General features: G+C 45.9%; 1 protein-coding gene across 1 annotated transcript; it reads right to left on the reverse strand.

Moving 5' to 3' along the window:
• Positions 1 to 627: 627 nt before the first annotated feature.
• On the reverse strand, positions 628 to 1563 carry LOC112113401 (olfactory receptor 8S1-like). The gene has a single exon (XM_024209671.1). It carries the CDS (start codon positions 1561 to 1563, stop codon positions 628 to 630), a length of 936 nt encoding a protein of 311 aa, XP_024065439.1.
• Between the last annotated feature and the right edge of the window lie 9316 nt (positions 1564 to 10879).

The raw sequence follows: 10879 nt of genomic DNA on the forward strand, positions 1-10879 counted from the left end.
CATCCCTTTCCAAGCACGTACATTTATTCTTACACAGAAAACACATACAAAAATTAAATTCCCTATATGTATGTTAACAGTTTACCAGAGGTCACCCTTCAGTCTTATGGGGCCTCACTAGGCCAAAGTCCTTCCACCCCCTGCTAGGAAGGATTTGGGGCCCCCGGAAACTGAAAGTCCTGTCCCTTTGCTGGATCAGAAGAAAAGCCCTGAATCGATTAAAACCTAGGCTATTTGTCCAAAAGTCCTTTCTTAGTCTGTTAGGTGGTGGATAATCCAATTTGATCCAGTATACATGAGCCTTTCCAGGTGGGGGTACCTCTCTGGAGGTGTTACACCATGAGTGAATTTGCCTAATCACCACCCCACCTAATTTTTAGTTCCTGCAGGGCTGATGTCACCCTCCCACATGGAATTACAGACAGTGCCTGGCCCACAATGATGCATCAACTTACTACAATACGATCTCCCAAAGATATTGCAGGAAATTGCAGAGATATCACAGATATCATTAAAGAGAAAAATAAAGTACTTCTCAATGAAACTACATGAATACACATTCTCAGTCCATTGTATGAGCTCGGACTACTGAAACACTCAGTTCTTCTGTGCATCTTTATTAGCTAGCTAACGAACATCACTAACACAACTTGAGTATATTTTCCACAGAGCCATTTTCACTTCTTTATTTTTCAGGCTGTAAATGATGGGGTTTAACATGGGAGTTAAGATGCTGTACTGGATGGAGAAGAGTTCATTTAGAATCACAGAGGGTGCTGCATTGGGTTTCATATATTGGAAGAGAGCCGTCAGGTACAATAAACACACCACAGTGAGATGGGAGCTGCAAGTGGAGAAGGCTTTACTCCTGCCTTCTGCGGAGTGTATCCTCAGGATGGTGGAGATGATGTGAATATAAGAGACCAAAATGGGGATGAAGGAGCTCAATCCAAATATCACAATGGATGTAAGAAGAACCACTTCATTGGTGAAGGTCTTGGTGCAAGACAGAGCTAGCAGTGAAGGGAGCTCACAGATGAAATGATTGACTTCATTGGGTCCGCAAAAATTTACGTTTAATAGAAAAAGAGTGTTGACAAGTGCAAAGAAAAAACTCATTGTCCATGCACCAGCCACCAGCTGACGGCAGACTCGCTTGTTCATGATGTTCACATAGTGCAGTGGATCACATATGGCAGCGTGTCGGTCATAAGCCATCACTGAAAGCATGAATCCTTCAGTACACCCTGACAATATAATAAGGAAAATCTGTGCAAAGCAGCCATAGACTGAAATAGTTTTCCGCTTTGATAGGAAGTTCTCCAGCATCTTGGGGATGGTGACAGAGGAGTAGAAGACATCGAGGAAGGATAGGCAGAAGAGGAAGAAGTACATGGGTGAATTAAGCTGAGAATCAGTCCTTATTGCCAGCATGATCACCATATTCCCCACCAGGGTAAATAAGTAAATAACTAAAAATACCAGGAAGAGGAAAATCTCGAGCAGTGGGTCGTTGGAAAGTTCCAAAAGAATAAACTCAGTCACATTGTTTTGACTTTCCATTGACTGTTGCACATGAAGCGATGAGCTGAGAGAATGGGGAAACAATTAAATTAAATTAATTGACATCCTGAAAGGGGTTGTTGGTGTCACTAGGCATAGCTACCAGGTAACTCAGGGGAGTAGAAGGCCAAAAAGTGCCGATGAAGCTCTTCTGCTCTGGGCCTACCTAAGCCACAGTGACTCCATCTTGTGAACTCTCACCTACTTCTATGCTAACTGCTTACATGTTGAAGCAGAAATGTAAGGGTCAGCTTTTCTAGCAGGCAGCTGCTGTAAACAGGCCTTGCAAGGCCAAAAGATAAGCAGACAAATGGGAATTTTTCTAATTGTAACTGCTCGAGGTGGGAGGGGTAAGGGGGAGTAACAGAACAAAGGCTTACACAGAAACAGCTTGGAATATAAAAGGGAAAATTTTATTTGTATGTGTTGCACTGGATTTGAGACATGCTGGTCTCCTAGTGCCATTTCAGAGCTCTGAAATAAACTTGGCTTGCTTTCGCCCCTCGGTGTCTTTATTGGTGCCAAGCACACCGGGCAACGAACCCCTGTTTGCCATCTCGAGGCCCGATCTGGGGCAGGCAACAGGGTGATCTGAGCTATAAGAAACCAGGGAATGTGACAACCTTTATGCATTACTATCAAAGGGAATCAGGCATTTTAACATGGATGGTAATCATTTACAGTGACACAGTTCAGCTAGGTAGTTCTCAGAGCTTTCTATATTATGCATCACTTCCTAAGATGCAGCTTTTACTTTGAACGCTTCCCAACTAATGGTCACAATCCTTGATCCCAGAGATTCCCTGAATTGGGTAGAACCCTTGTACTTCAGTCACTTCTTGGAGCTACAGCACCCACATGTTTTAAATACCTCCCCCCCCCCAAGTTTGTCTTTGCTGCACAAAGGAGGGTGTTTTTCATTGAGATAGATAACTTGAGATAGCTATTGCCATTTAAAGAGACAAGTCACAGGTAGATCATCATGTAGCTAGTCAAAGTCAACCCTTTACTCCATCCTCACCCCCACCCCGAATGCCCCCTGGTGTTCACCTCTAATAGCTATGCTGAGGTATTGTGTAAATGATGTAAATCAGGAGTAACTCCATCAATATCAATAATGTTACCGTGGTTTGTGGAATTTTGCCCAAATTCTCCATAGTGCCTAGAGAAGCAGATCTGAAAATAACAAAGAGACCTCTTTTCATATTGTCTTCCCTATGCTTGGCATTCCCCTATGACTCCTAGATAGACATGACCCTGCCTGGCTGTCTCCTGTTCTTTCTGGGCACCAGGCTTGCTCATTGCAGTTCCAGACTCGCAGTAAATCTGTTTGTTCATCTGTCAGCCTCCAGCATGGTGACCATCCCCACGCTTCCCCCCACCCCGCCACCATGAGGGACACTTTATAGAACTTCAGTGTTTTTTGACCTCTCTCTTCTCATCCTTGGTCAAACAGCCCTCTCCCCATGGTAGAGGCTGAGTGGGTCCCTCTAAATGGGTATAAACCTGGCAGTTAAGTTTGAGGAGATGTTTTCTATCTGTGCCATTGTTGTACCCTCTCTTAGCACCCCGTCCCCTCTATTACAGCCTTTTTCCACTGGATTTCATGCATTGAGGCATATAATACCAAACTGACCAGGAAACAGAATCATACGTAATATTAATAAGAAACAATACAGATGATTTCCTGGTTTATCACCTAGGAGAAGCCCAACTGCAGGCTACAATGTAAGAAATATATATACTGTTCTAAACCATATGCCCATGACTAAAAAGCACAGGCCAATGACAGTCAGGAACAGAATCCACACACCTGTCCCAGATACCAATAGCTCATTAGTAAAATTTCTTTGAAACAGGAAAATCATTCAGCCGATTAAAAAGTCTCACACTCACCTGGACTCCATATGAGGATATGCTCCATATGCTAATGTGAAGTTTTCACCCTGACCTGTAGCTTTTGGACTCATATAAGTAAATGCATTCTCTGTCTTACAAATTGATTGTTAAAGGATATGAAATGAGCATAACCCAGAACCAGAGAATCACTGAAGGGACATCACTGAAGGTAGACTTCATTCACAAAGCCCTTATATACCCTGGCTAAGAGATTAAGAGGCTCCTTTCATCTCATTGAAAGATGTACAATTTATACCAGAATAATGGCTGAGGTTAATGGCTGAGGTAATCCTCAGGTTCCCTTCGGCATTGGTCCCTGAAGTTTCTCATGTGTCACACTTATTTTCACTCAATAACTAATCAAAATGTTTAACTCCTAGGACAGACATGATTTTAACTTATTTATACATAGATATCAAGACTCGGATCCTCAGAGGGAGAAAATCAGTATAGTTCCATTGACTTTGTTTTCACCACAGCAGTCTGCTCCCAAGTTATTCTTCCCTGTCTGTCCTTCATTTCCTAGGTAGCTTTAACCATCTCTTGGTTACACTATGTACATTTTATTGCAGTGCTGGGGTGGGATCTCTTTGTGATTTTGGAGTGAAAGCACATCCTTGACACTCTTGGTTTTTTATTTAGAGTTATAGCTACTCTTCTCCATGGGCGTTCAGCAGGGATGGATGCCGTGCTGTCGAACACTGTTCTATTATCTGCTGACAACACTCATAGATTTGTACTGTCTCCTACCTATGTTGTATGGGGACACCAGTCAATCATGTCACCACAGCATCTCTCTATATGGGCCCATTCAAAACAGTATTGTTGGTAGGTCTGTGTGTGTCAGCCTGTAATGAGGCATGGCTTCCCTTCCCCCTTCTTCCCTGCAGAAACTGCACGGATTCCACTGGTTGTTCCTTTGCTGTACCCTGTTATTTTAAGTTCCCTCCACCATTTCCACAATCACCCCTTGCAACAATATATTTACAGCACCCACAGCACTTTTTGGCCCTCTTCCCAGGACTTGAGGGGAACCAAGGTCTCCCTCCCTTGAGGCTTCAGTGTAACTGAGCTGAGCTGGCCCTGGTCCCTCTGCTCTCATCTTCTTTGGGACTGTCTTCCTGACTTTTTAACAGACTTGGACTGATGAGATAATGGGCTCCTTATCCCATCAAGCTGGCCCGATTGTCTGATTATCCCCATTGGATTTCTCAAGGGGAGCTAATTAATGTCAGTGATTAGCATGCAGGTTCACCTGCCCGCCCCCTGCACTTTGGTCACTCAGACCTCATTTTTCCCACCAACAGAGATGGAACCTGAGACTTCCACAGAGTCTGAGTCGGTACAGCTTGAGCTAATGAGCCACTAGCTTCTAGCCAAAACATATAACACTTTTTCATCCTCCGTGGACTGGACACATTGAGGGGGGGGACAGGTAACGTGGACTGATGGGGAGCTTACATGCTTCTTCTGAGCAGAGGAATCTTAACCAAGCACCTGAAGACAACAGCAGTTTAAATCGGCCCTTGGGTGATAAATGCCATTTTGGATGACACACCAGGGATTGAATTAGGGGCCTCCAGAGCTAAAGAGCATACACCGTGACAGCTTGTGCTCCGACAGCTGCCTCAGACATGTGCCTTGCATAGCTCAGGTAAAGGGGGGAGCATCACACACATTGACCAGCAGTTAACATGTGCACAGTATAGATCCACTGACCTCAAGCTGCGAGGAAACAGAACGGCATTGGGGCTGACACAGCACCCCTGGCTCACCTGTGTGGGGTGCATGGAGCCACAACTCTAAACTGGGTGAGGTGGGAATGATTCAGTGCCTCCTGTAGGCCTGTGTAGCTCCTCCATGGAGATCCCTATCACATAGATGAGGATTTGGTGCTTAGTGTGGATAAAACAGGGTGTGGGGGGAGAGGGAGAGTTCCCACTGAGTTTAAAAGGGGAAGCCCCATCCCACACACTTGCCCTGTAAATAGAAGTTACCTGACAGGATCTGGTTGCATGTGGCTATCTCTGATCTTCACCCCAGGCTGAGGGAAGGTCCATAGGTCTTTCGTTTCATAAGGGAAGGATGTCACAGACTGGGGCGTGGGAGGTCAGGAACCAGGAGTCAGAAACCAAGCAGGGATGGAGCAAGGCATGATCAGGGCTGCAGCAAGGCAGGGAGCAAGAGCCGTCACAGCTGCCAGAGTCACCATTGAGTCACCACTGGCCATCTGCTACTGCTGGGCTTAAGAGCAGTCCTGGCAATGCCTTAGAGGCAATCTGGCCAGATAGGGATTTCAACTGTGGTCAGCTAGCTAATCATTCCTGCTGGCCTCGCTGTGTTTCAGTTCTCCATCGGTATAATGGGGATGATAACACTTCCCTACCTCCCATGGGTGTTGTGGGGATAAATACATTAAAAGCCTGTGAAATGCTTTGAGATCTATGGATGAACAGTGCTCTATAGGAGCTAGACAAGAGAGACTGAGGAAGACTCATATCACAATGTCCCATCACTTAGTGGCTACAGCAGTCATCTGAGTGGTGTCAAAGCCCTGTTCAGGTCCCTTAAGGTGAAGAGAGGAATTGAACCAGGGGTTTCCCACTTTCTGGGTGAGTGCCCAGAACACTGAGCCAAATGTGATGACGCTACCATTCCTGGTTTCTTGCAAAAATATGCCTTAGATGCCCAACTGCCAGAGAGGGTTCACAGATGAGATTCCCAAGCAAAAAGAGGCTCCTCCCTGCAGCCCAGACTTCAGTGCTGAGCTCCCTAGGAGGGGCAGGGAGATGTCTAGCATGCCAGGTTTTGTCAATCCTTTTCTTAGTCACCTGTCTCCTTCCTTGAAGTGTGTAGGGAGCCTGGGAGACAGACTCAGGCTTTGTGAATCCCAGGGATTCTCTTGGTGCCTAAAAGCTAATTGCAAAAACACTCAGCATCCAAATGTCTAAGTTCCTTTGGAATCTAGCCCAGAGTCTCTCCTTGCTTTCTAGTTTGTTCGGGGCATATCACAATGCAACCCACAGCTGTACTTTAGCTTCCTACTAGATGCTTGCATCATCATCTGCTGAACCATAAGCAAATGTGGCAAAGTTTGCATGCCAGACCTTCAACTATGCTACCCTTGGTCAATCTGAGCACTATCTGACCCTGGTCTGAGGCAGTATAAATCTTATGTGTTTTAAGAAGTAAAGAAAAAATGGGAGAAGATAGGAAAATCATATAATAATCAAAAAATGTCTAGAGATCAACTGACACAATTTATTCATGACCATTGAGTTCCACTGGCAGTAAGTTTGTCACAATGAATTTGTCTCAAAGTTTCAAATGTGGTCCCAAATTTTGGATGTTTCATTATCTTGCAGACCAAGACCTGAGGCCTGATTATGAGAGGTAAGGCGTACCTAGAGCTGCAAATGACTTTAGCTAGAACCACAGAGCCAGTTATCTCATCACAGAAGGCAATCAGGTTGGTCAGGCATGACTGTTCCTAATTACCTTCCTGTCCTCCAAGTGCTTCAAAATGATTCCTTGAGGACCTGCTCCATGATTTTTCCAGGGACTAAGGTAAGGCTGACCAGTCTGTAGTTTCCCGGATTCTGCTTCTTCCCTTTTTTAAAGATGAGCACTATCTTTGCCTTTGCCTTTTTCCAATCATCCTGGACCTCCCCCGATCACTATGAGTTTTCAGTGATAATGGCCAATGGCTCTGCAATCACATCAGCCAACTCCCTCAGCACTCTTGGCTTGGATGCATTGCATCCAGTCCCATGGACTTGTGCATGTCCAGCTTTTCTAAATAGTCCCTATCCTGTTCTTTCACAATTGAGGGCTGCTCACCTCCTCCTCATACTGTGCTGCCGAGTGCAGCAGTCTGGGAGCTGACCTTGTTTGTGAAGACCAAGGCAAAAAAAAGCATTGAGTACATCTGCTTTTTCCACATCATCTGTCACTAGGTTCCCTCCCTCATTCAGTAAGGGTCCAACACTTTCCCTGACCTTCTTCTTGTTGCTAACATACCTGTTCCCCATCTCCTGGGGGCATGTGAGAATGAGGACATAAACACTGTGAGATGCACTGTGAGTTCCAAAGAGGATGGATCTAGAGTGTTCTCGGTGGTAGCACATGACAGAACAAGGAGTAATGGTCTCAAGTGGCAGTGGAGGAGGTTTAGGTTGGATATTAGGAAAAACTTTTTCACTAGGAGGGTGGTGAAGCACTGGAATGGGTTACCTAGGGAGGTGGTGGAATCTCCTTCCTTAGAGGTTTTTAAGGTCAGGCTTGACAAAGCCCTGGCTGGGATGATTTAGTTGGGAATTGGTCCTGCTTTGAGCAGGGGCTTGGACTAGATGACCTCCTGAGGTCCCTTCCAACCCTGATATTCTATGATTCTATGCTGGGATACTATGGCAATATAAGTACTATAAATACTGAAAATAGATAGTGCTTTCCATGCATAGATCTCCAAGCATTTTACATTTGGGATAAGTGTCATTATCACCATTTTAGAAATGAGCAAAACAAAGGAAAAATACTATTCAGTGACAGAGCAAGGATTCAAACTGTGGCCTCCTGAATGCAATTGTACATTATTTTATTATCTTTAGAAAAGGAAAATAGATTAAATCAATGTCAATCTGAATTAAATGTATCTGAAAGCCACACACTAATCACCAATAATGAGATTTCAGTGCTATCCTGCAACTTGCCGACATACACAAATGTATATCTAAATCCACTATGGGGAGTCACTGAAAAACTTACCCTTGGCAGCAAAATTATTGCAAAGATGAGGGGGGAAAAGTATGGGGAAAAAAAATCTTCCTCTTTCCTCTAAGATCTGATCCCTACAGTTTTTCCTGCTTAATAACCTGCCCTTCATTCTGAGCCAATAATTAATCACCCGTTGCCTCCCACCATTTTGATAGCACTAACTAGAAACTACAGACTATAACATTTGGTTTGAGCTGGTTGTGGATAAGGCTAGCAACAGATCTTTTCAGTTACTGTTCAGAAACCAGTCTGTGTCATTCCCCATCACTCATGTTCTGAGTTACAGACTATAGTCATTCATCATTTCTTTTGTTGACCGTCTGCACTTGTGGGTCACATGCACAGGAACAAATTTCTCCCCAAAGGTAAGATTCACCTTAAACAGTCTCCCTCCACACAATTTAAGCCATGCTGTGAGATTCACCTTAAACAGTCTCCCTCCACACAATTTAAGCCATGCTGTATTCTTCTGTGGTAGAACTAGGCCCAGATAAACTGTTCTCTGTGGGTGGTGAGATGGGAACTCAGAACTTCTTTTGGAATACTCCAAATAAGCCATGGCCACATTGTAACAGGCATATGACAGAGTAGTGGCTTCTGGAAAGAAAGTGTGATCCAGTGTCCCAGAATCACAGAGTAACTGGAACCGAGGGCTAAAGGAAGGAAATGTCTTGTAGTAAGAGCAGGATAGCATGATTCAAGATTTCTGGCTTCTTTTGATGGCTTGGTGAGGAAGGAATGATTGCGGGAAAGACAAATGTGTTTCCTATCCATTCACAGCATTCCCCCATAATTTTCTGTCTACATTCTCTGTGTGTGCTACTGCTTGGTCACCCGCTCCGGCCCTGAAAGGGTTAAAACCAGCCCTGGGAGACGGCTGGGGCTGTGAAGCAAAGCCTAGGCTGATTGGGGAAGGCAGTAACAGCTGGGGCCATGCCCCAATCAGGCCCAGTTGGTCCCTATAAGGGGCTGTGAGCCAGAAGCCCAAACAGTCTCTCTCTGCTTGTAGAGAGAGAAGGACTTGGCTGCTAGGGAGCCGAGCAGGGTACTGAGAGTGGAGCAGGGATGGGGGAAGGTTAGAGGAGCTGGGGAGCTCCAGCCTGGAAACCCCCCAGGCTGCGGGCCTAGCTGAGGGCCGAAGACAAGTACTGGGGTTTCAAAGGGACAGCCGAGCAATAGGTAGAGCCAGCAGGTCCAGACCCAACCTTGCCTATGATTAGTGGCTTACACTGCAGTCTGCCCCAGGGTGCGGGGGTGAGTTGGTGACTGGCAGTAGCCTACGACTAAGGCGAGGTGGGGGTAGTGGGTGGGGGTTCCCCTGAGTGGGGAGACCCGGAGAAACAGTGGGGGTACTGCCAGGGGGCAGAACCCACTGAAAGGATCACCCGGGTCCGGGAGGGACACGGGGGGCCAGTAGTAGTGCAACACCGGCTGACAGGGGGTGCTCCGGAGGCTGGAAGCTAATTCCCCGAGATGACCAGCAGGAGGCACCACAGGGGTGAGTCCCACACGGTTACAGCTACCTATGATCTAGGACCAGGAAATTCTCCCACTTCTAAGATGGTTTCCTCAGGTCAGTTCTGGTCCTTGGCCTCTGCTGAGGCTGCTCATAGGAGGGGGGCAATTGATGCCAGTTTACATAGATGGGATGTTTGGTGAGTGATGTCATTATATGTCTAGGGACTTGCGAAATGTCAAGAATTATTTTCATAGATGTCCAAGCTGGCCATTTCTTACTTGAGCGGGGTTTGGACAGGTGACTTAGAGATGAAAATGGCAGCTGCATCTCTTTACTCCTGATTCATCCCATACACTCCTGCTCTGAGATTTCTGTAGCATTCACATGGAAATTGCGTATGAACTTTCACATGTCCAGTGGGGGCTAAGGCCAAGGAATATCCTGCTCTCCAAAGATGCCTTATCAGGGCACAACTTATTCACGGTCCCTGCCACAGTATTAATTTCTGCATGGGTGGGCAAGGGACATATCATCAGCTCCCAAGTTCAGGTACTGATAGCAACCAGACCATCAGACCATGTGTGGAATCCCATAGGAATCCCCAATAAGGGCCACACAGCTGTTCTTATACCCAGTGGGCATTACCCAACATCCAAAATTACACCTAAGTATTAAAGCCCTCAGGAGACAGGCTTTCATAGAATCATATATTATTAGGGTTGGAAGGGACCTCAGGAGATCATCTAGTCCAACCCCCTGCTCAAAGCAGGATCAATCCCCAAATGGCCCCCTCAAGGATTGAACTCACAACCCTGGGTTTAGCAGGCCAACACTCAAACCACTGAGCTATCTCTCCCCCCTGCTTTGTGTATCACAGGCATAAAATAGGAGGGACCAAGGTGCCCCAGGCCCCTGCAGTGGCAGAAAATGGATTCCAGCAGGCAACCATAGAATCATAGAAAATCAGGGTTGGAAGGGACCTCAGGAGGTCATCTAGTCCAACCCCCTGCTCAATGCAGGAACAATTCCCAACTAAATCATCCCAGCCAGGGCTTTGTCAAGCCTGACCTTAAAAACCTCTAAGGAAGGAGATTCCACCACCTCCCTAGGTAACCCATTCCAGTGCTTCACCACCCTCTTAGTGAAAAAATGTTTCCTAATATCCAACCTAAACCTCCCCCACTG

Source organism: Terrapene carolina, unplaced genomic scaffold (assembly GCF_002925995.2).
Source record: "Terrapene carolina triunguis isolate 2854851 unplaced genomic scaffold, T_m_triunguis-2.0 Scaffold119, whole genome shotgun sequence".
Classification (NCBI taxonomy): domain Eukaryota; kingdom Metazoa; phylum Chordata; order Testudines; family Emydidae; genus Terrapene; species Terrapene triunguis.

Bases quoted from the DNA above. Each gene is read 5' to 3' on its own strand.
- LOC112113401 (XM_024209671.1), bottom strand. From the start codon at position 1,563: ATGGAAAGTCAAAACAATGTGACTGAGTTTATTCTTTTGGAACTTTCC.